Consider the following 27529-nt stretch of genomic DNA (forward strand, 5'->3'; position numbering starts at 1 on the left):
TCAAATAAAAAGTATTTAAAAAAAACAATAACTGCATGCAAGTTCATTTTATAGCAATTTATTTTTCTTAGCCACAAACGTTATATGTTTTAGATTATTCTTTTCAAGAGTCATTTTTTCAACTCTTATCTATTGTTCTTCAAGTTGAAGGGAGATAATTACTTGAAAGTCATTGTTACTCCATTAACAGTACTCATGAACAGTCGCTCATTCAAAAACAAGTCATGAAAATGTAGTTTGAATCTAAAATGAAACCTTGTAAAGCAAAGACCTGCATTTCTTTGCTCTGCACAGGAGACGTCAGCAGGGACACTTACTCTACATAGTAGCTGCCGTAGATGGGGTCATCTATCTTCTCCCAGCCGTAGGGCAGCTCTAAGAGGAAGAGAAAACAGACGAGGGAAATGAAGTCAGTTTATTGTGAGAGCAGAGGAGGGCATCTACGCACTGAAGTGAACCACTGAGGGGAGACAACATGAATCTCAGAGCTCAACGTGAGATGCTCCCAAGGTGCTCCTTTAACAGACACACAGCGCTCGACCTGTTTGGACGGCTTCTTCATGGAGACACCGATAACAACAAAGACATCCATACCTAGCAGAGCAGAAGACAGAAGAAGGTCTAAATCCTCCATCACATCTCATCTGCTCCTCTCCTTCTTTCATTCTCTTTCATGTGCAGAAATCTGTCATGGCCTACAGCCTCAACATACTTCTTCAGGTTTGTCTCTGAATTCCTAACCCACACACTGGTCTTTGTCTTGGATGGTTTCCATGATTGTGTTAACTGTCTCTGTCTTTGCCTCCTCTGATTCTTTGTTGCCAACTAGCTTCATCCATCACTTTGATGGTTTAGCACTCTTTCTCTATTGTCTCAAGGACCTGCGAACAGTTTTGTACTCTTTGGCCATTTTGTCTATTTGACTTCTTTCTCCTGACTTCCCAATGAAACACACACACACAAGCACACACAGTGTACGGTAGTGATAAGTTCCCTGTGATAATGAATGCAAAGTCAGGATGTTTAGCATTGACATACAGCTTTCACTAAGGCATCAAGAAAACAACGAGGGTTATAAAGCTCAGCTAACCCACAGTAATAGCCCATCTGCCACTCAGACATATACGAGAAATACAGCTTCTGATTAGCATTCATCAGCACGTATTGTTAGATGGTTGATGGTCGTCCTTCATAATTATTCATCCACATGTCTTGTATTGAATACTCTAATTCATGAATTTCATGACTAGCTCTGTTTGTGAAAGCTTCCCACGGGGGACTCAAGTAAACCTGACAGATGTAGAGGGGTACTAGTGTCATACAGAGTAATATAAAAGATGATCCCCTTACAGTGTGGCACATGGTTTGACCCTGAGCTTTATAACACACAAACACACATGCACACTAACACTTTTAATTTTTGTCTTCCATATGTCAAGAAATAATCACCTCAAGGAAAAGTGTCAACAAACGGCTTCTCTACAGGGGAACTCAGCATGACAAATATATATATGTATATATATATATATATATTCATATACAGAGTCTACAGATCTGAGGTCTCATTCAGTTCTTTTTCTTTCTTGTCTTCTTTAAACAAGTCAATTGTTTGATTCATTGTTTTCACCAAACACTACATACTTGACAACTTTTTCTTCTTCTTAAATAGAAGACATTTAAGGACGGCACACTTCACACTATTATTTACAAATGATCTAGTAGCTTCTAATATGTTCATGGTTGGATTAATATTTGTATTATTTTTTTTTTTGGGGGGGGGGAATACATCACCAGGAAAAAACAAACACATTAATGATAAAGTCTTAATGTGTCATATATATCAATATTTCTTCAAGTATAATGTTTGTATACGTCACTGAAATCAAGCACAATTCTAGTCAACAAAACAAATCTCTTTAAGATTTGTTTTCATCAGCAGGACGCTTTCTTTTCAAAAGCTGCTCCAAACAGACGTTCAAAACCAGAAAAAGGGGAAGAAAGAAAACAGACTCAAATTGAAATATTTTTTTAATTAATAATAAACAATAATAAGTAAAGTATAATAATACTTAATTGGGGTTCTGTCATAGCATTGAAATCCTGTATCTAATCAGACATCTAGTTTTATACTGAAAATATAAATAATCATCATTGAAGGGAATCATTTTACAACATTTCGATCCTTAAACTCAAACCTCTCAATGTCTCAGAGATTCACTCACATGCAGACACAATTCTTCATTTTTATCATTTCACAATGATTAGGTCTGAGTAACACTGATATCATCGCCTGATGCTGTAATGTAATTAAGACCAGATCTGTTGTCTCGATATCAATAATCCGCTTGTGAATGTGTGTGTGTGTTTCCTGGCTGCTGAGCATGCTGACTGTGCAGCACAAGGTGAGAGTGGTACACACTGCAATTATCTCAGCTCTGCTTCACTGTCTGCCTAGAACCACCAGAACTGCAACACCATTACCTCACACAACCCTTGTGAGCCTCGCGGCAGAAATTCAGATGGATTCACACTTCAAACCACCTTAAATTCCCTCCCACTCTGTCCATGAGCCACCTTAAATGTCGGCCTAACTCATCCACCAGACGCTTGCCCTCCCCCTGAAGTGAAAGGGAGGCAGTTTCCATGGAAACCACCAGTGGAAGTCTTTTTTTCTTGCCTAACCACAGGGCTCTTTGTTGTCTGTACTTCCTGCTGGTAAATTACAGAGAGAGTGTATTTGTTTCTATTTTTTTTAATGTAAAGCTGCACTAAATGCAAGTCTTTTTGGCCGATTCCAATTTCCTCTTTTTTGTTCTTTTCTATTTCTGACCTACCAACACAGATTTTGGCTGATCCCAATGCTTTCTTACAGGTGGTTTCATAGCACCACCCACGTACATGGTCATTTTCGCAGCAGCCATTGGTTCAAATCCGCCCTGGGCCCTTTGCTGCAAGTCATCATTCCCAATCCCTCCACTCCACACATTACCTGTCTCTCTTCAGCTCAAAACAAGGCAAAAAGGCCTAAAGAACAACTTTTAAAAAAATAACTATAATTGACATCAAAGACTTTTATTTTGTCACTTTTCTTATATGAACATTCAATTTGAGGTTCATACTTAAAAACAGGCTGTTAATGAACTGTTGTGCCATAATTTATAGTAGAAGTGTCTTCATATATGTAAAGCAAAACAAAAACTCTGAAATCAGGAAAGAATTGGCGAGGCCAGCTCATGATGACACATTACTTTGACCAATGCTGAGATCACAATTATTAAACTAGACAACTTATTGATTCTACAACATCCGTATCAAAAACTCTTAAAACATTCTGAACACTTCACGTAACAAGCATGCATGAGAAGAAATGTAAATAAAAACTATTTAATATACATGAATTAATCAATAAAAGTAAACAATGCTCTCTGAGGTCGAGGTGATGCTGGTACTCTCTTGACCAAAATACAACAACAAACACTTTGAAACATTTACCACACACGATGAAACCTTTCGCCAAAACAAGCACAGCACAGTGTGAGGCACATTAATAGTTTAATCTCTACAATCTTGTCTTCATGACTGTGGGAAGACAAAATCGTAATCCAAACTGAAACTTGATTAATTGCCCAGCACTAGAATCGCCTGAAGCTGTGAGGGCCAGCTGGTCAGATGAATTTCAGCCTGTCAGGCTGAAAATCATCTGTCTGCTCCACGTCTGCTATAACGCAAATAAGTGTGTCTGTGTGTGTATGAGCCAAGCACCTCATCATATGTTTGTGTACTGTATATTCTGAGCTCACAGGGGCTCGCTTGTTTGTTAAAGTGATTATTTGTGTGAATGTGTATCGATGTCTGGCTTGACACGATTCTGATGCAATTCCTCCGCATTACATGACTCATCTTCCCTCTCACACAAAGTCTCCCTGAGCAGTCAAGAACTCAATAACCTCACCTGACCTGGAGGCAGAATATAAACTCGTACAAAGGCTAAAAAAAAATAAAAATAAAACAACTCTGATCAATTATGACAGAAAACAAGTCAACGAGATTTAAGGTTGTGTAGATTCTGAAATTATTGTTGAATCTTTTGGTATGTAAAATGTCAAAAATGAAGACAATAATAATGATAATAATGATGATGATGATAGAAACTGCCAACAAGCGTTGTCGTGTTTAAATGGTATGTTAGTTTGATGCACTAGCACACTACGAGCATGCAAAACACACAAAGCTGATTCTGTTTAGTATTTGAGTATTTAGTATTTCGTCATCTGGATGTAGCAGACATAGACAGGAAACTAAAGAAAGAAAGAAAAAGGATCAAAGGAGTCAAAAGAAAGTGTGAGAAAGAGGCAGAGAAAAGTCCAGACATCACGAATAAACGTTATAACAGTGATGTAATTCAGAGGCAACGTTTTAGCACCGGTCCATCACATCTGACTGAGAACAAAGATGATTCGACGCTCATCAGATGCAAACGTCTCTCCATCTTCATTTGGCTCTTCTCAAAAAGGAGCCCAGGGCAAGGCGACCCTCTGCACGCCGCCATCATTCCCTTCCTGTTCTAATCTTCTTTTTCTTGGATACAGATGAGGTTTCCACCGTGTCATATCGGCCTCGCTGAGAATTCCTTCCTCCTAATGACGAATATTTACTTTAGCACAAAGAATAATTTGCTGTTGTGAATGAGTTTGTATCAAAGCCTGAATAAAAACGAACACCCGCTTTGATTTGAAACGTGTCCCCTTCTTTTTCTGCATCTTCAGAGTAAAAGAAGAGATATCGGTTTGTGTAACATAACAAAAGGCTTGCCTGACAAAAAAATTCAAGCAAACCAGATCATCGGTGACGAGCCTTTAAACTCTGGGAGTCAGCCTCCGCATATGGATACAATGCAATGTAGACAAAAGAACGCACAACACACAAACACAAACAAGCCTCTAAAATTCACCCAAAACACAGCATGGGAGCAAGGGGAAAGGGAATAGGGAATGAGGATATGAATGCTGAAGAGAGGGTAGCAGAAGGGCGATAAGATGGAAGCAAAGGAAAGAGGAAAACAGAGACGGTGCAGAAACAGCGATGATGAAAGGATGTCTGAATGCTTGTCTCCTTCCTCTGATGCTGGGAGACTGTGGGAAATCCTTCCGGTGGACGGGCATTTCAAATCAGCACCACCTCTCCGTGCTCCTCCCTCCCCTCTTTTATCGTTTATTCACACTTATCGAAAATTCTGACATCCGTTTGAAAACTGCACAATCTGACCTCAACATCCAAACAAATAAAACCTTCATTTCAGTGCTCAAACAACAACAGTGGCTCCAAAATTAGCAAACACTGAGCATGGAAACAACTTTTAATCAAGTTACTGCGTAAGAACAGCACCTGGACCATCTGTGACCTCTGCTGTAAGTTTGTCTCAGTGGGGAAATCTCTTTGTACAGCTATAGCTAAGGTGTTGTTCCATTCACTGCTGTGTAAGCAGAGCGCTGGCAGAGATCACTTCACTGTTAGGTTCCTTTTTACCATTGCTTACAAAATACAAAGACTGACAGAGCAAACGAGCAAAAGACACATGCATGGTAAATAAACACCAGAGGAATGGACTAAAGATAGTGAGTGCAGTCAATTGATTGCTTCTTTCTCAGTAACTAGATACTATCTGTTTCTCTTTTGACAGAGATCAACAATGCATGAGGGAAGATTCAGTATTTAAATATGAAAGAATCACAATATAGGTTTCATCATTGACTTATGTTGTAATCTTTAAAACTGCTCACTGGCTCAGGCAGGAAAATGAACATCAACAAACATAATACTGTGTCACATGTTAGTATGTTTAATTTAGCTTAGAGAAACATTGCCTCTCGAACACGCTAGTGAATGCTAATCACACTGTGCTGTGTTCATGCAGGTCAGTGTTGGTTGTACTCTCTGGTTTGGTAATGAGACGACTTTATCATCAGGTCAGCTCAGTTCAGTCACTGTGAGGATGTTTGTGTTCTCAGGGGAAATAAAAACAGCCTATGATTGTGCTGCGTTCACACACACAATGCACTTTAGGATGAGATATTTATACATTTTCTTGCTGTTCTTTGGACAGCACATGAACCGCACCAAGCATTGTTATATGTGGAGATCAACACCAATGTTTTATTTGCACCTGCGTTGTTCCCTTCTTTTATTCACTGCACACCAGCACAAGTGTGTGGGATAGAGGGAGAGTGCCGGCGAGCTGAAGACCCTGACTCCATCTTTGGCTGAATGAATTGAAGCACTTTACTTTACTGACTTTCAGGATACTTTCAATACCTGCAACCCTGCCTCAAAATGTTGATTGGGTTCTTTATTCCAGCGCATCTCTCTCACACCACTATGGTATGGTTGAAAAAGCTCCGGCACTGAGGCCCAGTAGTGAAAGAGCCATATATAGGAGTGACAAAGTTACCACCTTAAAGCACAGAATAAGTCATCACAGAGCGCCAAAGTTGACAGAAAGTCGGCGTCTGAACATCACTGGCGTTAGGAAATATGATTCCTGACAAGACGAGGCTCATGGTTGTGAGAAGGGTTTGTGAACTGAGAACAATGTTTTGTGTGTGTGTGTGTGTGAGTGTGGTGAGAGAGTGTGTGAGTGTGAGTGTGTACAAGGAGTGAGAATCAGTTTTCGCAGAGCTGAGAAATGCTATTAGAATTCCTGTCACAGTTCGGCCCTTGACTGGGCCAAGGGAGAAAGAGGGAGGGAGAGAGAGAGAGAGACGTGGAATGAAGGTGGGAGAGAAAAGAGAAAGCACGGAGAGAGAGATTTTAGGCGGGACATTAAAAGGTGGAGCGAGAGGGAGACATGATGAGAAAGAATGCAGGGTGGGAATCGAGAAGGGATAAAACAGAAGATCAGGGGAACTGGGGAGAGTTAGAAAATGTTCTGATTTAGATCCGTTGAATCTCATCAAAACCAGTTTCTCTGACCACACCCTGTGACAGGAGCACAGGAAATCAACACTAAGGCTAAATGATGTATGTCATATATCATGCTCATGAGTCACAACGTAGGACGGGTGATATCAATCAGGGGACCTGAAGAATATCATTCTGTTAATTCTGTGTTGCTTGATTCAAACCAAAACTGCAGGTTTTTCCTATTTTCATGATTAATCTACAATAGAGTTTTGTTTACTGATATCACCATTGGTAGAGAACTGAGCACTGCGTATGCAATCTGTGTCCCCTGTATGTCAAAATGTGCAGGCTGCAGGGCTTACAGATACACCAGCATGATGCTCCAGGCGTCACGTTCTTTTCAGCAGATGAGGCTGCAAACTACTAAATGCAGAACTCTACAAACAACACATGTGCAGAGGCTTTAGGGTCTCTGCACGTTTCTGGTCTTCAAGGTGTTTTAAAGTCAAGTGAGTAAGCTGTTAATTGCATCGTCTGTAGACACACTGGTCTTACTCAGAACTGACCCCTGCTTTCAACACGGACATGAAACATTGTTCAAAGCATTTCATCACTACAGAAGTCACAGCTGTGGGACTGTCACGGTTATTTTCAGTTGGACAAGACTTCTTTGAAACCTGAGAAAAAAGGTGAGTGAAATAATTTGCTTTCTTCAGTGTCGTTTGTTAATAGGCACTCCCTGTGGTCATGTTGGCTGCAGCTTTCAAGGAGTCGTTTTGTTGAGTCCATTGATATAACGTTCTATTCTATAATCTATATAATCTATAATCTCCTCCTTTCATCCCTCAACATGTCGTTCTTTTTGCACTGTTTTCAAACAAAATCACATTTTTTAAATGTTTAATACGGTCCCAGTCTGTGGTTTCTTGTAGGTTAGAATCAGATGGACTGTAGGATGCTCTGAACTTGTCTATAAGCTTTTGATCTCGAGTGCCACACTTGACAAATAGTTTGAAGCCAGGCAGGGCCTTTCCCCGTTCATATGCAGCTCACCTGCTTTTTTAAGAACTAAAACAGGATGAAAAGCCTCCAAATTGCAGGTTGTGTTTTTTGGGTCGGCTTCTCAACAAACACTGCGGATGGGTAAATAAAAAAGAGAAGACACGCAGCGACACAGAACAGAGAGAGGCGGGACAAAGTGTGTGTGTGTAGCAAGTGTCACTGTGTGTATGTGTCATAAAAAGTCAGGTAAGGTGAGCAGACTGAAGCTGTTGTTTTGTGATTAAATATAATAAAGAGGATATTTACGTTTAATAAAATGTTAAAGAAATGACTCACTAGAAATAGAAACTTTTAACATGAAAAAATCCTCCTCCCTGACACAGTAATGCGTTGAGATAAATCTTAGATTGAAATGCACGACTTCTAACAATTAAACAGTCGACTTTAATTACTGAAAGGACTACCGGATTATTTTTAAGAGGACTCCATGTTTGTGATGCCTTCTCACTAAAACAAATCTTGTAAAAAGGAATCAACGTGTCAAGTTTTAGCAACTTGATTTTCTCTCTTTGCATGCCAGTGTTTTGTGAAAACATGCTGCGAACACTGAGACCAGCAGCAGACTGACGAACACTCAAAACAAAAACATTTATGCTTTTTTTTCTTTCTCAAGGAGAGAAAAACACCAGAACTCTGAGTCAGAAACAGACAACACAGGTACACAAACAGCAGGTGATGACGAGATGACACACTCCCACGAGCCACGAGCGATGAACACAAAGCAAAGCCTACGAAACTGCAGAGCAAACAGGTTAACAGATGGATTCACTCACCGTCTTCGCTGCATTCTTCTGGCGGCTTTGCTTTCTTTGCGAGCCGAGGATCCAGCCATGATGTAGTTTTGGTGTTGTGACTGCAGAAGAAGAGAGAGAGAGAGATGTGTAGATGAGGGCATTATGCAGAGGAAAGGGGTAAACAGAGGTCACAGAGAGACTGACAGAGCGGATAATAGAAAGACAGGAGTGAAAGGTACTGTTGCTAGCGTGTGTGTCTGTCTTTGGGTTTGTGTGGGGATGTTTGTGCAGGGGCAAAAAGAAACAAGAAGACATTCTGAGGTAACCGAAACGGCTTTAAATCCTCTAATTTGTCTCAAGCCACTACCTCGTAAGGGTAAGAGGAATGGGACAAAATAATCACAGGCTTGAACGTGACTGTGGGCATCCTACGTGTGTCTAAATATAAGCAATGAGTGACATCAATTATTCAAACAGAGATTGGTGCACTGAAGTTCACACACTGAACCATACATAAACCATGCTGTTAAAGTAGGAACACTCTTCAACATGCATTTATATGGATCAGACATTTTTCTTAATATTTTCAAGCGGGACTTTTTTTCTCCATAATCTCTTCTTTATTTATTTTTGGCCTTTATTAGAGAGGAAGGACAGGAGCAGAAATCTGGGAGAGAGAGTGAGGAACGACATGCGGGAAGGGAGCCACAGGCCGGACGTGAACCCGGGCCGCCTGCGTGAGGACTGTGGCCTCGATGCATGGGAGCGCGTGCGCTGCCACTGCGCCACCAGCGCCCCCTCCACTATGTCTTAAAAGATTTGAGCTTTAAGCTGCGGCTACAGACGTTGAGGTAAATGTGTTATTACGATCAAATTCTTCTTTTAGCACTTTAAAGATCTCAAATGATTTTTAAGCATGGTGTATTGTATGTGTCTTACTCTATGAAGTAAACCTCTCCCTTCTCAGTGTATGCCATTTCCCAGTTGTCAGGGAGAGGACCCAACTCTTCTTCATCTGCATCTGGGACTTTGGCCGGGGATTCGGAGGGAGATTTTGGGGCCTCTTCTCCTTCTGTTGGGGGCTCAGTAGAGGGTGGGGGTTGAATGGAGGCGTCGACAGCAACCTCCCCAGAGGCATCTGTGCTCTTGTCCTCATGTTCACTGGACTCTGTGGAGAAAGCACACACAGTTATTCTCACATACGCTCTGTGCACACATACAGACCTGGATGCACACCACACACGCCATGCATGATGAGTCAGAGCCAAGCCACTGCAGAGCTATGAACCCCCAGGAGAGAGCGAGGGACAGTGAGGGAGAAACAGAGAGATGGGCTTAGAGGACATTAAACATGAGGAGGAAACAACATGCAGATGTCACAAAAGGAGAAACAGGGGAAGACAGAGACTTTAAGGGTCAGAGACTGAGTCAGAGAGACATGTGAAAGTTTTTTTAGACTGAGAAGAAAAGCTTGCGGTATCTAATGAGGATATGGAGCATGCAATACAGAGAATGTGAATAAAAATATAAAATCCTAGGAATCCTAAAGTAAATTGTATCAGCATAAATGGCAGATATTTATAGTCATGTTGTGATGCCTGAAGCATTGTGAGAATCTCATCTATGGATGTGTGCATTTTTTCTGTAACAATAGAATAAAGAATATGGCATGCTTTGACAACACAGACAACAAAGAGGGAGGAGGATAAAGAAGGAAAGGGCAGAAGCAATAGGACCGCAGAAACGAAAAAGAAAAACAAGAGGGGTCAGAAGGAAGAGGATAGCAGACAGAGGAAGGCAGAGGGGTGAGTGGGGGTATAAATAGAAACAAGGACAAAGGCCAGTGGCAGGAGAGCAACGACAGCAGAAGAGATGAAGGAATGAGAGGACAGGGAGAAAATAACTGAAGCCAAAATGCAACTCTGGACAGTGACAATACAGGAAACATTAAGTTGTCCTTGTGGATCAGGACATTTCAAGGTTAAAGAGAATTTATGCAATTTGCACTTATTTCTGTTCATGTCTGTGATGACTGTTAAAGATACAGTTTGGAGTATTTTAATTGGGACAGGCTGATTTCAACGGCAGACATGAAGCTGGGCTAGACCAACAAATTAGATTTATCTCTGAAGGTCAATAAAAGGAAAGGTAAAAGTTGTTATGGCAACTAAGTTGCATCACTGGTTTGAGTCAATCATACACAGCAATAATAACCATGGGGACTGTCCAATGTTCTCTATCAAAGAATTTCAAAAATAAATCAGGTTTGAAACTGATTCGAGCCACAAGTAGAATAATTGTTTCAAAAGAAATCCATTATAACGGCAAGTTGATGCTTTTCCATCATCTTATGGTACCTGGGGTGATGGCCACTCCGTTGCCATTTACAACTGGGCTCTCCTCTTCCTCCTCCTCAGGAGGCTCCAGGCTGGCACGCTGCTCCATGTTGCTGACTGACTGGTTCCTCTTCCTCTTGCCCTGGGCGCTGGGCCGGGCTCCAGGCAGCAAGGCCTCACTTACATTCAGAGGAGGTGCTGCGGGGGACGGCTCCGCTGGAGGTTTTGGTGTGCCGTAGAAGTTGTCTGAAGGCACAGAAGGACAGAGACGTTTGGTTGGAGGTCACGTGTAACAAAAAGGAGATCTAATCTTTTTTCCTTAAAATGGTGAAGATTATGGGGTGTCTTGATTCCTTCACTGCACTGAATATCTTTGACTATTTTTGACACTTGTACATATTTTTTGGCATTTTATAAACTAACTACATGAAGAATTACTATTCATGTACAATATTCACAGATTAATCTTAAAATACACAACTGTCTTGGTTTATACTTTTCTTACAGGATGGAAACTGCAAATTCACTTTATGCTAATAGTTTACTCTACAGTAAATGACAGTGACTCTAAAGAAACAGTCAGTCAAATGTGCGCTGCTGCTTTACGCACTTAGCATAGTTTATATGCTCTCAAATGATAAATCAGTTGTTCTAAATACAGCTGACTCTTCCTGACCTAGAATTGTTGGGAGGTGGAAGACAGTAGATCTGAAGAAATATTGTGTTTTCACACAGCTCTTTGAATATATCTCCAGGGTCAGACTTTGTACCTCTTTGAGATAAATTAAAGCTTCAGGACTAAAGAAAAATTTGTCATGGTGGTTTCAATACTTAATGAGGTAAATAAACAAAGGACAGGCAAGCTGTGTAGTCTGACTACAGTGTATTAGGAAAATATGTAAATCTATAACTATCTGTAACTGCTTTGAGTTCGTAATATTTAGAATATTTACATGGGTACAATATAGTCAGGTATAACTACAAAGTCAATGAGAAATGTGACACCTTTTGTTTTTCTTAAAGTAATTCTCAATGTTAATATCCCACTAGCTCTACACATACACTATGGTAGCTGCGTCTTCCACCCATGTTATAGCAAGCTGTGCCAGGAGGGGGACAACACCAAAAGACAGGCCAAACATGAGATACATACAACAAGATAGACTGGATATCTGTCATTCCACAGCCACTAAAATGGTTCTGATCAGAATCAAATACTTAAGAAGAACTGACGTGAAATGAAAAAAAAAAGAAAAGAAATGAAGACGGTAACTTAGTGGTGACAGAAACATTTTCAAGGTGTTAGAACATATTTTTCTCTTTTGGACCTTTTACACTCCTGTGATATCAGGATTTCTAATTTCAGATTTGAAATGCTGTGCTATATATAGTTCCACAAGATGTTTTCTCTTCGGTCTCAATAAAGCTCTATTTTCTTATCCAAATCTTAAGCCCTCACTGTCAGGAAATATGTTCTAAATATTGAAGGTGAGTGAGAGGCAGAGATGTCTCATTTCATAATCCCTGAAAGTGGAGAGGAGTTAGGCTTTCACAAGAGGCGGAGATGAGAGGGCATGAGCAATGGGAGGAGAACAACAGCTGAGCAACGACAAGAGAAGGAGGCGGAAATAGAGGACAAAAGGAGGATCAGCAGTAAAGAGTCTGTAGATATCACTTTACTTTCATCCTAGCAGGGGGCTGCCAGATAATGAGAAAACCTCGAACACAGCCACTGCTCTCTCAGTTAGTTCACTTGTAAACAATGTAAATATATTAAGTTCCTCCTCATGTAATCTCTAATTACCGATTCTTCAATGTAAATCTGTAAATGATGGTCTGGATTTAAAGTATATCTTAGTGTTCTTATTTTGGTTTGTAGCATATTTGTAGTCCGAGCTGTATTGATCAATTACGTGCAAGCATGGATGAAAAAATAAAAAAAACAGCCACACTCTTTCTGTGCTTTAACATACCATCTCCCACAGGCAGCCTTCTAACAATGATTCATTTGTCTCTATAAAAGGATATCTGCATAAAAGTGCAGCTGATAGTTAATTACAGAGAAAACATTTTACTTGGAGCCATGAAAGTTTGTCGCAGTGTCACCAAAGCCTCTCAGCGTTTAGATTCCCTGACCATCTGAAATGCATCCAAAGAGATCGATCCGACGTCCACTCAACAAACCAGCATTTTGAAAGTTGTTTTCGTCTCCTCTTTAGGAAAGATGTGAAAAGTTGTACAAATCTTTCATTATGAGGCTATTGCATATTTACATCCAGGTAATTGTAAGTAAATATCTGATTTCCTTTTCAAGCTCATATAGCTGAAGTGAGCTGGACTGAAGCTGAGGCTTACCAGAAGAACGAGCTTTACTCCAGGATATTAGGGAGCTTAAAATGACAGTGTTTTGGTTGCGGACGCAAACTCTGCATGGAAAAGAAAGTCTTCTTAAAAGTTGCTGAAAGTTAACTGCTGGCGTCACTGGAATTACAAAGAAATTCACACCTGTTGCCAGAAGCATATATTATCGATCAGACAGCGATAGATGATGATTACAGATGCAACAAACTGGTTTGAAAAATGTAAATCTTCCCCTCGTCCTGAACGCTCCTGGTTTGGCCTGAAGGCAACTCTGCATTATGCAGTTCATCATCCAACGATGACTCATCACGAATCATCACACACATACAGCAGGCTCTAATGTGCACCAATCCTTGTACACACGTTCTACAATTAACTTAAGTGTTTCCTGATGGTACCTCCTTCCCTGTTGTCTAAATATGTCTGCCTCTTCCTGATGTCTTTCCTTTCTCATGCTTTCTTCTTCTCTGTTTCAATTCAATGTGTCACAACTTCAGCTGGTGGAGCACGTCAAGTGAAGGCCCAAGAGAGAAGGAAACATAAGCCTAAAAAAAGAGGAACTCATACACGGGCTAAATTTAACCTCTTTAACCTACACTGATGCATATAGTGAGTATTTAGCCGTATATTCTCAAAAACGCTCCATGGTAAACAAACCATCAAAACCCCAATTTTACTTGGAAACAGTACATGTGCACACACACACACACACACACACACACACACACACACACACACACACACACACACACACACACAGGCGTTTAACAAACATCAGAGGATTTCATACTGACTCGGCCCATTTTGTTTACTTAAGCTTTGAGAAAGTGTATCACCTGCTCACCTGATCTATCAAACATGTTCGTGTATGTATGCAGAGGCAAGAGATGTCAGATCGCTTTTTTTTTTTTCTTTTTTTTTTAAAGGAGCAAAATAGCTCTTCTGAAACACATGCGCCCATATTTGCTCCCTAAGCACCTGTTCTTGTCTCCCAGATGGAGAAGGTTTTTATTCAGCACAGCTCCCGACACTCACCTTCATAGGTTCCACTCTCTAGCAGGGCTCCACTTTGCTCCAGTTCCATAAAACGCTCCACACTCACAAAATTGTAGTCCACCCCCGGCACCTCCCCCTCTTTAGGCTGCCTGGTGGTACCTGCAGACAAATAAAGAGAGAGAAAGAGAAGGGGGGGGAGAGAAAAAGGGAAAAGGAAAGGTCAACAAAGCCAATAGGGTACTTGACAAGAAAAGGCAGGAAGGCGAAGAGAGCGCTCCGAAAAAAAAGTTGGACAGAAAAAGACGGCAGATTAGGGGCTACAAATGGTATCAGAGGAAGTGGGAGGAGAGAGGAAATGGAACAGAAGAGGCTGAGTGAGGAGTCATCACTTGTGATAGCCAAATCCATTCACACAATTGTGTGTGAGTGACAGTAAGAGACAGCAATAGAGGAGCAGGAAAAGCATGTGCAAACAGCAAACTGCATTCATTCAGTCCTGTGAGCCGATCCGGTGCGGTTTTTAAAAACGAATGAATTCATACAGCACTTTCACGAAGCATAAACCAAAACCTCCTTACACAGCACACAATACTGTACGGATTGGATTATTGTTGAAACAGCAGGAATGCGGAGGCACCACATTACCATGCAGCAATTAGAGCCTTCCTACATCAACGCTCTGGAGATCTCCATCAGCGCTGCAGCATCGAGACCCGGCTCTGTGATGGCAGCATTGGGAGTTTCAAGTTTAATGAGGTGCCGTGTTTGTTTCTATGCCAAGTGGACTTTAAGCTGAGGCTCAGTGAAGTCCCAAAGCTGGTGTTGATTCCTGCTCTCAATTTTCCACGGTTGAAAACAGTCACTGTCCCCGCATGGAGTGCCCTGCCAGAGCTTTTCCTTGGACTCGCAAGGTGAACGCTTATAGATAAGTTCGACGTCAAGATCAAGAGCAGACGTTTGGATGCAGCAGCCAGAATTTTAAAAAATCAACGTTGACTAAAAGCTCGATAAAAAAGTAAGTCTGATCTGTTGGAGAGTAAAACAGTCGGCAGTGAACGTTACCCTCCCAAACACATTGAGAAGCTTGAACACTGAGAATAAGGAGGTGCGTCTTCACAAGAAGTGCAGGAAGCCTTTCATTTGACAGAGTGTGATATCTTAATCAGCAGATCTCTATTGATCGTCTGTCACCACTGTTCTCCAGCAGTGCATCTACTGAACATTTTCCACTGAATTAACACTTCACCACCGGGACATGAGATAGCTGCTCAGCATCACCTTGTTAGTGAAGAAGTGACCCCACACTATCAGACACATACAGTCCTTTAGTTTGACCAACACAGCTACACTGTGTACATAGGTGTCTGTTTGAGTGTGTGTGTGTGTGTGTGTGTGTGTGTGTGTGTGTGTGTGTGTGTGTGTGTGTGTGTTCGTCTTTGTGACTCTAAATGGTACCCACCCACTGTGCCAACAGTTATCCCACCTCGAGCTGATCTCTGTCCAGTTGGACACAATAAATCTTCAACACCACAGGTGTGTGAGAGAGTGTGAGTGTGTCTCTGAGAATGTGCCAATACTGTCTATTGTTTGGAGTAAACTAATCTGATCAACACTAAGAGACAGTTTAATGTATTTGGGAATGGTCCTTTAATAAATACAAAATATGAGCATACTGTTGATTTAACTGTGTCACAGTTCACGCCGCTGTGAGACAAGTGTTATCAGGAGATGTGGCAACGTGAGATGACAACATGCTTTATCATTTCAGTATTTGGTCTGTTCTGTTGCAGCAGATGCTGGTTTTGTACACGACAGCAAAGCACAATTTCTACTTCTTAGAAGGGGTTTTGTATTAAAAGTTCCACAAGTGTAGAGTACAGATACATTTAATCAGCAGCCTTGGACTTCTGACAAAGTGTCAGCTCACACTAACACAATCAAGAGAAAACAGCTAAAGGTAACTGCAGCTTTCCTGTGCTAAACTGAAAATGGATTCATGACCAGCAACTATTTTAATCAACTATTTGAACTTACTGTTTCTACTTATTATTGTTTGGTAGAGAAATGCAAACGTTGGTGAAGTGCACAGATTCTGTGGTTTATGTTTATAAGTATACACAAAGAAAATGTATATGTGAAGATGTAATGCTTATTGAGAAGTTATGGTGGTGGGGGTCTGTAACTCTTAGAAAATAGAGCATTCTCCAACTTTCAAATTTCACTATCAAATCTACGCATCTTTAAACACCACACCAAAAAGAGTTACATTATTATTTATTTAGTTTATGTTGTTTTAATAGTGAGAGTCGGCTGCTTCTTTTGGTCATACTCCACACAACACAGCCTGCTTTGGTTAAACAAAACAAACGTCTGCAGAATTCAGTCATTGAACATTGTCAGAAACCCACAATAATCTTTTATACAGGGCTGTGATTGTTGGTGACCACACAAACCTGTTCATTCATTCTTTAATTTATGTGATGCAAACTGTAAGTTAATGTCATTATCAGCAGCACTTGTTGACCTTTAGAAAAAAAACCCACTTCTATTGGGAAGTATAACATGTATTTCATCAGTTTCAAAAGTTTTTTCTTTACCCCGTGCTGTTTTTTCTTTTGTGTTGATGTATTGGATTGCCTTATATCATAAGGAGTAATAAATATCTTCCTCACCCCCTGAGCTGACTCATCATTTCTGTGACTCAACCTGAAAACATTTTCAAATCAGCTTCGCAACCATCGTCTATATTAAGGGTTCTTGTGTCTCCTGTTTCCATTTAAAGACTCAACAATGTGAAGCTCACAGACCAGCACAATTGAGCGTACTCTATAAGCTCCACTGAATATTAAACATGTATCTTGAAGAGAACCAGCCATCCAATGTGTGTCGTGCTACTCTGAATACTGCAGCAGCTCAGACAGCAGGCAGGGCTGGTCGCCTTCCACTGAGTACAGCTATTGATCTGTAAGATCAGAATGAAATTATTCTCTGCCCACACCGGAGTAGGCAGAGCTTGCTGGAATACTGATGACCTGCCAATGGCCTTCTCCCACAGCTTCCTTCACTGGACACAGCAACAGAGCAGAGCGAGAGGGAGAGAGCGCATCTTGTTGGATCTGAGCTGGTGATATTGATCAATTATCTGCAAAGATAGGCAGATAGCGTGAGCGTTCTTTTTTCCCCCTCTTTCCTTCCTTCACACATTTTTTTCTGCAGCTTACATCATTACCTCTTTATTCACCTCCGCACTCTGCTCGTTTTCCTTAGTAACAACAACCACTAAATAAAGGTGTAGTAGACCTTTACAATGAAAACAAAGCCTGTCCCAAGAAAAATCCATGCTCATATTATCCTGCTGCCGTCTTTCTCTCTCATCATCCATTTTAACCATACCATCTTCTCTATTCTTTCTTATTCTGAAAACTCAAAGGTAGAGGTCAAAAATTATAAAAATAGGATCCATTACTTATGGCGGTTGTGGATGATGGCTGGAATGTCTTGGTTCAGTTCGGCAGAGTTGAATTGTATGTTTTTTGTACATCAAGCAAAGCTTTAATAAAAGAGCAGAACAAAGCAGAACAAGCACAGGTGCGTCAAATAAAAAAAAAAGGGAACAGACTGTCGTGAGACATGGCAGCGACCCCTCCCCTCAGCAAACAGCACTGCTGCTGCTGCTGCTGCTGCTGCTGCTGACTATTGATTGGATGTCGTGCTCTTGCTATTTAAGGATAAAGCAAATTGTGAGCCAAAATGGTTCAGCATTGCAATCATCCAGTGTATCCAAACCCCTCAGAGGTGAAGCTGCAAGGACGAGTGCGAGTGTCACTGAGTGTTATGGCGTAAATGACTTCAATCTATAGAAGCAAAGAAAAGCTGCCTAACCTGCCTTAAACCATGACAACTGAATAATACAGAAAATGTTCACATTAGTGGAGGAAAGTAGAAAAAAAAAAGAAATTATGCAGAAACATAACAAGGAAACTCCATTTGCAGGCAAAACTAAAACAGCTGATATACTGAAATAACTCTGCTGGGTGTCAGATGATAAGAGGAAAAAGACCTTTGTTAAATAATAGAGAGACAGAGGAGTGGCAAGCAGAGAAAACACAGAGAAGGTCCATAAAAGAAAAGGAGAAAGTGGGAGGAGGAGAAGCATGATAGCTTCACCTTGCAGTGTATCCTCAGCAGCAGCAGAATCAGCCTGTGAGTGAGTTTAAGAATTTGTATTCATACATGTGTTTTTATAATTAGACAGGAAGTCGCCAAGTGGGAGACGTAGAGTGGGGTAAATTCAGAGCTAAATATAGACTATGGACGGACTGATTATCATAATAAAGGGTGGGGGAAGGTGGTCAAACCATACATCTCAGCTTGTGTGGGAACGATGATGTGTGTGAAAAAACATTTGTCCTAACGTTCTGTCATCTTAAGTGTTGCCTTTGAGCTTAACTCAAAGTAAGGCACGGGGCAGCTTACCTGTATGAAACAAACAACATGCACGTCGTCCCGACAAAGCCATCAGCTCTTCTTCAGTGTGCACACACGAGATGTATGCATCACTATGGTCTCTCAGACGTCTGAGCTCATGCTTGTTGTGTTTAGAGAGAATTGGTTACATAATAGGTAATACATAAATCCTAAATACGATCTAAAAGCTGAACACTTTCACAATATCCCCATGCGAACACAAGAGGAGAATTTAAACATTCAGAGAGACATTTAACAGCACACCTGTACTTTGGGCTTTATGTGTTTCCAAACTTAAAAGGGCCCAGTTCAATTAAACTGATGTATGATGTTTCTTTCTGAATTGAGACCTAAAAGCTGCATATATAAACGAACAGCATGTCTCAACCTCCTCCTGATGATCCAGGATGAAGCCATGATACACCCACGTGAACCTTGACCAGTGCTGACATATTGAGAATTGGTGAAAGAGCCACTTTTGTCTATCAATAAGTAGTTGGTCCAACCCCATTAACCATGCTGGATACCAATGTAGGTTCATTATAGGCCATGCTGCTCAGCTGAGCACAGACCCCATACATTCTACTCAAACTCACGATGGTTCCCAATCTGTTATTTCTAAAGTGCTCTAACATCGATGAAAATGCATGTGCAAGAGATTAAAATGTTACTATTCAATCTAATCATGTAGGGAATATAAAGGGCACATAAGATTTCAAGAATCACTAATACACTGTCCACAAAACCCTGAACTTGTTTACCCAGAATCCTTTTCAGAACAGAGTATAAAGAGCACCACAACAGCAAGACATCTGAAAGGACTGTGCTGCTTTAGTATTAATTTCATTAGCATCTGTCTGTCTGTCTGTCTGTCTGTCTGTCTGTCTGTCTGTCTGTCTGTCTGTCTGTCTGTCTGTCTGTCTGTCTGTCTGTCTGTCTGTCTGTCTGTCTGTCTTCTAAAATGACCTTGTGCTCTCCCCTCATTTTTTTTCTCTTGCTGTTGGTTTTTGTCCCCATTACTCCCTCTCTCTGTGTTTTTTATTTCTTTTTAAACCCACTCCTCTTCACTCGTTACTCTCTTCTTTTGTTGCTCATTCATGCTCCGTCTCACATTTCATTGTCACGTCTTACTCTCGGGGTTCATCCCACTTCCATGTTTTCCTACTCTCCTGTTGGCAGATGTGATGTGTGACACAAAGTCTGGAGGATGAACGATTGAGCACAAAAAAAACACATTAGCCACCTTATTTACACTACAAAGCCTCGATGCAGATACAGGGAGACAACACAGCAACGCTTTGACTGGAGCATCTGCTACCCAAACACCACGTCACTGCCTGGCCACGCAGCCTTGCCATGGTAACAAGAGGCAACGTATTCATTTGCTGTGTAAAAAATAATATTTATGTCAGATCTGCGCTTGCACATTATGCATACACAGTGAAAGTATTAAAATCAGAGGAACACAGCTAGATTTGTTTTCTTTGCTCTACTATGCTGCAGGTCTGCGCCTCTTGCTTCTTTGCACTTCATCAATCAATTAATGTCACAGCCCGGCCACTGAGAGTCACACCTGGTTCCCTTAGAGTAATTCTGCTGGTGTTTAAGCCGACAGGTTTCACTGTGATAGAGGCTCCATTTTATCCCAATACTGGAGGAATAAGAGAATTCCAAAGGGAGTGAGAATCAGAGCCTGTGTCCACAGACAGCTCTGTTTGTACTAAAAAAAAAACAATGGAGTTCAGCGCCCTCAGCGCTAAAAAGCCCTCCGATTTTTTGAGGGTACAATAGCTGTTGCTGATACCAGGACATGACTCCTTCGCATTGTTTTCATGTTTTCTTGGTGTTATTTGTTTGAATTACAAGTTTTATGCACATCTAACCTCGTGACACCGAGGGCTGGTGAGAAGCGCTCTGAAACAGAGGTCATGAGGGATCAGATCCATCTGTGGACCCTGACCCTGAATAAGGCAACGACTCTGGGCTGGTAAAGCCAAGCATTTAGCAAAAAATGGTATGAAGGGCTCCTTGGACTTAATGTTTTTGGTGGTTAAATACACAATTCAGGGGTTTTCCACTACTCTCAGAAATGTCAGTTATGCAGACGGAAATGCAATCCAAGTTCAGCCCACAACATATTCAGGAGCTGACTGACTGCTGCACCTCTCTGACAGACTTATCGCAGAGAACTATTTGAGACCAAATTGAAGAACAACCTACGAGGCACCCTTGACTTGAGTATATTCTTGGCTGTCGAGATGGGGGGGAGATGTGCAGAGGTCGGAGGAGGATGATCTGTCATCAGCAGGCTGTCAAGCGGCAAATCCGGAAGTAAACCTTCAGCCAGAACCAGCTGTTAGTGTCTTTTAGGGCCTCAACAATAGCTTGTCCAAAACACTGATTGAACTACTTAACATTTTTCAGTGTAATTAAGTGAAAATAATTGTCTTATAGAGACTATAAACACATTTTCCACCTTGCGTGCACTGGTCACCTGGACAAGGTTTCACTGTGATGGGAGCTTAGGGCTCAGAAAAACATGGATGTCATCCCTGCAGTGTACTGTCAATGAGAGCAGGATGATGTTGTCCCCCCCCCCCCCCATGGACTCAGTCTAGTCACAGTCAACACTGACAAAGTGTGTGGGACGCATAGGGAATATGGCTCCTCGCTCTGTTTGTAACAGAAACCTTAAGGTGGCTCACACAAGATAAATCGTAAAACTGCTCAGTTACTGAGAAAATGCCACAGATGCTGGGCTTAAGGTTTGAAATATTTCATTTTGACTGCAGTATGCGCTGACCTTTTTAAAGCGCAACCATTCAGATAACATCTGCGTGATGTAACAACAAACACATGCAAGCAGGGTTGGTTGTTTTTTAAAATTGCTCAAACGTTTAAACACAACTCCTCACGCTCAGCTCCCCAAACTCATGGAAGTATGTTATAGAGGAAGTCAGCCTATCAGAACCTCCAATACACTGACTTCCTCTCAATTAAACCTATATATAGCTAATTTAAATCCATACCTAAACCTAAACGCATGTTTATTGTCATGTTTTATTCCTTTCCTGCACCTCATTCCCCACATTCTCTCTCCCTGATTTCCGACTATATCCACTGTCCTGCCCTCCAATGAAGGTATAAAAGCCCCAAAATGCATCTTTGGAATAAACGTTATAACAAAATGTTTTTACTGATTCACTGTCCTTGATTTCAATTATCTATTTATATATATTCAGGGTTTTTTTCTCTTTAGCTGAGGATGTTGTTTATTGGGAGAATATGTCTTTGAAATGTTCACTAAATACTTTTGGGGGAAAACAAAAGTTTCATCAAGAAAGGACCCATGAACATTTGAACCCAGGTAAGTACGGAGTTCAGGTCTGAAACAGCTGCATCAGCTTTTAATTTTCTTCTATTAGGTGTCTGTCAGTCAGGTTCACCATCAGCTGTAAAGACAACTGAGATGCTCAGTGGATCAGCGTTTGGACGAGCTTTGTGATCTGGAGAAATTACCTACACTGAGGCTGAAAAGCCTCTTTCATTACCCTGCAGAGCTGACAGAAGCAGGACAGAGGGGGTTCGTCATATTGCACACACACAGTGTGCTGTCGTGTAGAGTTAAGTATAGAGTGTGTGCAGCTGTCTAAGTGTTTGTATTAAGCAGTATAGATTAATCAAAGCAGTCAGTCATGCAGTCTAAGGTCTCAGCGATCACTGAGCATCACAGGACAACACCTTGATCACCGCTGCACGTTACTCTGATCTTCGAGGTAGCACAGAATAAGACGGTGGGAGGAAGGTTATGGGGGAGGTAAAAAAGGGAGGCAGGAACACAAAGACAAAAAGCTTGAGTAGAACCTCAGTTTATGATTACCGGTAGCTGCAGAGCAAGAGCATCATACTGAGGAAAAAATGAAATGAGATGAAACCTGTCCAGAGCTTAACAGGCAAAGAACTTTGAAAACATAACCAGTTCATTAATCACTTTCAATATTTGCCATTCTCATTTCATGAAATTCACATAATTCCCTTGCAGTTTCTTTTATGTGTGGAACAACATTAATCCAGTGTGCCAGTCAAACTGCAGGGAGCACAGAGCCACATCAAAGCATGTCAGCCAGCCCTTTAACATGAGCAAGCCGACAAATCAACCCTTTAAAGAGAGAGTCCCTGTGGGATGTATCTCTCTCTCTCTCTCTCTCTCTCTCTCTCTCTCTCTCTCTCACACACACACACACACACACACACACACACACACACACAGACACACATTGAAGCAAGCAACTTAAACTCAAAAGACAATTGTGTCTAACACAAACATTTTACCAGTTAAGCTGATTAAATCTCAATGGGGAAACAGGATGATCAGATCCCATGTTTAAAAAAGTCAGTGCGAATGGCAGAGTCAGGGAATTTTTGAACCCATCCACAACCCAACAGGTGCAAACATAGCAGACTCAAATTGTTCAAGACCAAAGTAATCAAACGGATTTGTCAAACTGTTGTGGCCAAAGTTACAATAAGCCAGCACCATGTCAAGCAAATACAACTGGCACCAAGCGTATTCAAAAACAAGAAAGCCCACTGATCAGTCCCACACCCTGTGCCGCCCATTCGTTGAACATTGATGGAAACAGTATTGATAACGCTATGAGGGGAAGGAGTCTTTTTTTGAAACTGTTAAAAGTCTTTGTAGACATTTAACAATTTATCGACCCATCCCTGCAACACAGTTTTCCATATCAGTGAAAACTAAACTCACTGTTAGGTCCCTCTGCTGAGTCTGCTCGAGAGATGGAGTGACTGATGGTGACGGATGAGACTGAGTTGTAGAATAGACTCCACAAAAGCGCTCAACAACAATTACTGCTGCTTCACTTGTGTCTGAACGTGATTAACTGAAGACAGTAATATTGACTGTTTTATGGGTAAAGGTTCTGAGTAGATTTAAGGCAACGATGGAAAGTGGCATGGATTTAGCTACAGCTCTGGATCTTTGAGGTCACTGTAATCCCTCTGAGTTCATACATTCTCATTCTACCTCTTTACATGACAAGTTTACAGAACTTGAAGAATCAGTATGCTCTGATAAATGCTCTAATATTTCACTAGTTTACGAGCAAGACCAAATCACATTTGAAATATTTAAACCAGCTCTGTCACAAAATGTGAGGCTGACATGTTGTTTACTGTCACTTCTTCAGATTATTATGTCATTGTTTTGTTCATCTATGAACCTCTGTTGTGACTGCATTGAAATGATTCAAGTGCAACGCTTTTAATTTGCTTTTCAATATCACTGTACTTTTCCATTTAGCTTTACAAGTTAGCCGATTTGTGTTGGAATAAGTGTTACGACACAACAATTTGATGCTTTTGACGGGAGTATAGCTCGTTAAGAATTTGATCTCTCTAAGTCGTCCTCAGACGAGCTTTCCATCGTCGCTTCCAGTCATCCCGATTTTTAGTACTTCCGGCCAGCTCGTTGGTGCTTTGCACTCCTGCGATCAGTGATCAGTGGATTTTATCAATCGATATCAGATCATTCGTATGAAAATCTACTTAATCGGCCCTGCAAACAGCTTGTTACAAAATAAAAGGTGGATGAGACTGAGAGCAACACTTAAAAGAACAGCTCTCTCTACTCACCCAACCAACACAGGGGGCAAATGTGGTAAAAGAGGCTAAATTCTAAGTGGTGCTCATCCTAACATAGTACAGGAAGCTATTCACCAGTGACAGGATGGTGAAGGAAGTGATGAGTGCAGTGGCCAAGATGTTATTCAGAGACCATAGATATAAGACTGAAATAATGGCAGCCATTGCTGATGCACAGCTTGGTGGTTACACAGTGGCACAAGAGTCTCTGGGCTTTCTGCAGATGCAATGGGGCAGCTGGAGATGACGAGGTATAAGTGGTTTTCAATTCAGTGTTATGAGTCGTTGGGCTCCAGTGATACTGCCCAGTTGGCTGTTTGTTTGGATGGTGTTTGTGTGGACTTTATTTGGCTCTCTGTACCTTTGTGAAGCAGCTTTTTCTAATATGAAAGACTGAAGGATGAATGTTGAAATGACTGTAGAAGTAAACCAAAGTCCACTCCAGTTTATACCTCTATTGTGGACTCTACGCAGGGCCAGTCATCTCACTAACTTTAGAAAGGAATAATGTACAGACTTTACACGTGTACCATTAAATGGTTGTAAAGTTTTCATCATGGAAACGTCATATATTAACGTGAAGACTGTAAGTTTATAATAATCACGACGTCTTCTTGGGCCTTGATGTGAACTGAAGATGTTTTGGTAAGTGAAGTGATTTTAGCTCTGTAACAGAAACCTTCACCTCTCTAAAGGACAGGGTCATTGTAGGCAAACCGTAAAATGAGTGGGTATTATTTTTTTATTTTTGAATGAAGATTTTCAAAAAAAGAAAAAAAAAGACGTCAGAAAAGATGTTTGATGTGTAAACATTGGAATTTGAAACTTGGATTCAGAACACACAGATGACACAATTGTGATGTTATTTCAAGATGTACTGATCCAAAATGTCAGCTCTGGCTGTTGGTATTTGATATGTGTATCGTCTTTTCTAATTCAATATGTAATCAAACACTAACAATGTGATGCAAGTAGCATTCAAGTCGAAAAAGAGTTTGAGAGCCAGGTTTTTTTAGATACTACTTACAAGTGGTCGATCTAACCTTTCCAAACCCCTCATCACTGTAATAAAAACACCTTTAATTACTTGTAATCACTTCAGTGCGAAATCAGGGTTAAGGCCCACTCACAGCAACGAAATATTACCTTGAGCATTATCTGAACATGCGTCAATTGCAAATATTTCAAAAAGCTGAACCTTGAAACACAACAAAGAATTCTGGCCAGCTGATCTCACGTTCTCGCTGTCTGCTCAGGCCAGTTAACATAGCATGTTAAAATACAAAACAGCAACACTTAATTCATAATTTTACATGTTTTTCCTGTTATATTGGTGTTTTGTCAGTGATTCTTGTTAGATCATCTCTTTAATTACTGCTACAGCCCAAATATTTCACAATTTCCTGCGCCCCCACATGTTTCATCGTTGAATAGAAACCACTGCCGACAGCGTCAGTGCGGTAACTCAAGCAAGCGCGCTCACGCTTCACTTGTTTTGTTCACTCTGACACTGAGTGCAGCGCGTGATTTCTCTTATGAACTAGTTTGATAAAATGTTGTTAAAGCCAGGAAAAAATCAACATGTTGAGAAAAGCCTGTAGTCGGCTGTGAACAGGCTATGCAGAGGTTTGCAAAAAACACTGAGCCTCCAACATGAAAGCAATGATAACTAAAACATTATTTACCCTCTTTACTTATTAAAACAAAATAAGGACATATCTGTAATGATGAATTTATGGTTCCAGTCCATCTACTGACAATGGTGACTTCCTTTTAGGGTGTTGTTGTTGTTTTTTGTAATAAAAGCGTCTTTGGCGCCCGACTGCTTTTTATTGTCGAAACAAAAACAGAAAAATTCTTCTTTTCCTATATTTTTAATGGTATTTGTAAAAAATAAAATAAAAAATCTTTATTTTCCCATTTCAAAATGAAAATCTGTTGGCTGCTAAAGGGACAGTTGACAGTATGACAGAATGAGAACAGAAGATTCAAGAGCCAGACATCCACTGTAGCCTGGGCATCAGGCGGTCGTGAAAATTAGCAAGCCAAGGAGATAAAGGAAGGACTTAATGAATTATTTTTCAATAGATTACTTTGCATTGGATCAGATCATTTCCTTAATTTTTAAAAGTATATTCTTCACTGTTCCTTTCCCCCCCCAAAAAAAGTAGGAGCTTTTATTTTTCTTTATGTTGGCTTTTTATATGTAAGCCTACAATATACTCCTCGATGCATCTCGCAGTACGTTGTATGTTAAAGTGAAATCATCATATTACTTAAACAAAACACGTCAGGCACTGAAAATTAACATAATAAGAGGCTATCAAGATACACTGCTCTCTCCTGGGCCAAGAGTGTGAGTAACAGAGAGAGAGAACACATGGCTGGAGCAGCAAACATAAAACATGAAAAAAAGGGAATTTAAAGCCTTATGTAAATCTGTAGAGAACAATCTTCAGATATATCACTGAAGTGAATGAGCCGCATCCCTCTGTTAGTAGTAACACAGAGTGACAGCTGTCTCGAATTCTATAATAATCCTCTTGTCATTTTAGTAAAAAATGTGTCATTTCCTGATTAGTTCATTCATTAGGCTCATACATGTCGTCGTAGCGTTTGGGGAAAACTGCTCAGTGCTTACTCATGTTTCTGCAACAGGAGGTTTCTGGTGTTTTCTGAGGCAGCCCCAGAATGATTATGAGCCCTAGACTGTTTGGTCCTGATTGGTGACTGGCTGGTCCTCATAAATATAGCAGATTTTGTGCCCATCTCAGACTGGCACACACCAGCTGTTTCATGCCACTTATGGATGGCCACACACAAAACAACGACTAGCATGCCGACTGTGGTCCCCATAAGTAGAGGAGAAAAGGTTTGACATACAGGAGGATAAACACACTCGGTCTCTGCTCTAACTCCCATTGCCTTGAAGAACCTCTCTGCCCTTATGCATGTGCACGCTCTCTCTCTCTTTTTCTCTCTTTTCCGTCACGGACTTGGGGAGCGTAG

General features: G+C 40.9%; 1 protein-coding gene across 7 annotated transcripts in view; it reads right to left on the reverse strand.

Moving 5' to 3' along the window:
- Window positions 1-27529, reverse strand: part of magi2b (membrane associated guanylate kinase, WW and PDZ domain containing 2b) — a 71395-nt gene that overhangs the window by 19699 nt on the left and 24167 nt on the right. For all 7 annotated transcript variants that reach the window (XR_013779216.1, XM_079345542.1, XM_079345543.1 and 4 more), the window contains exons 3-7: window positions 14429-14548; window positions 11054-11278; window positions 9636-9864; window positions 8736-8815; window positions 318-375 (exon numbers count right to left, since the gene is read on the reverse strand). Coding sequence is in view for 6 of the 7 variants with exons in the window: in XM_079345542.1 (XP_079201668.1) it covers window positions 318-375; window positions 8736-8815; window positions 9636-9864; window positions 11054-11278; window positions 14429-14548 (712 nt within the window). In the remaining variant the exon portion in view is untranslated. The remainder of the gene's footprint in view (window positions 1-317; window positions 376-8735; window positions 8816-9635; window positions 9865-11053; window positions 11279-14428; window positions 14549-27529) is intronic.

Source organism: Symphodus melops, assembly GCF_947650265.1.
Source record: "Symphodus melops genome assembly, chromosome: 6".
In the NCBI taxonomy this organism is placed as follows: Eukaryota; Metazoa; Chordata; class Actinopteri; order Labriformes; family Labridae; genus Symphodus; species Symphodus melops.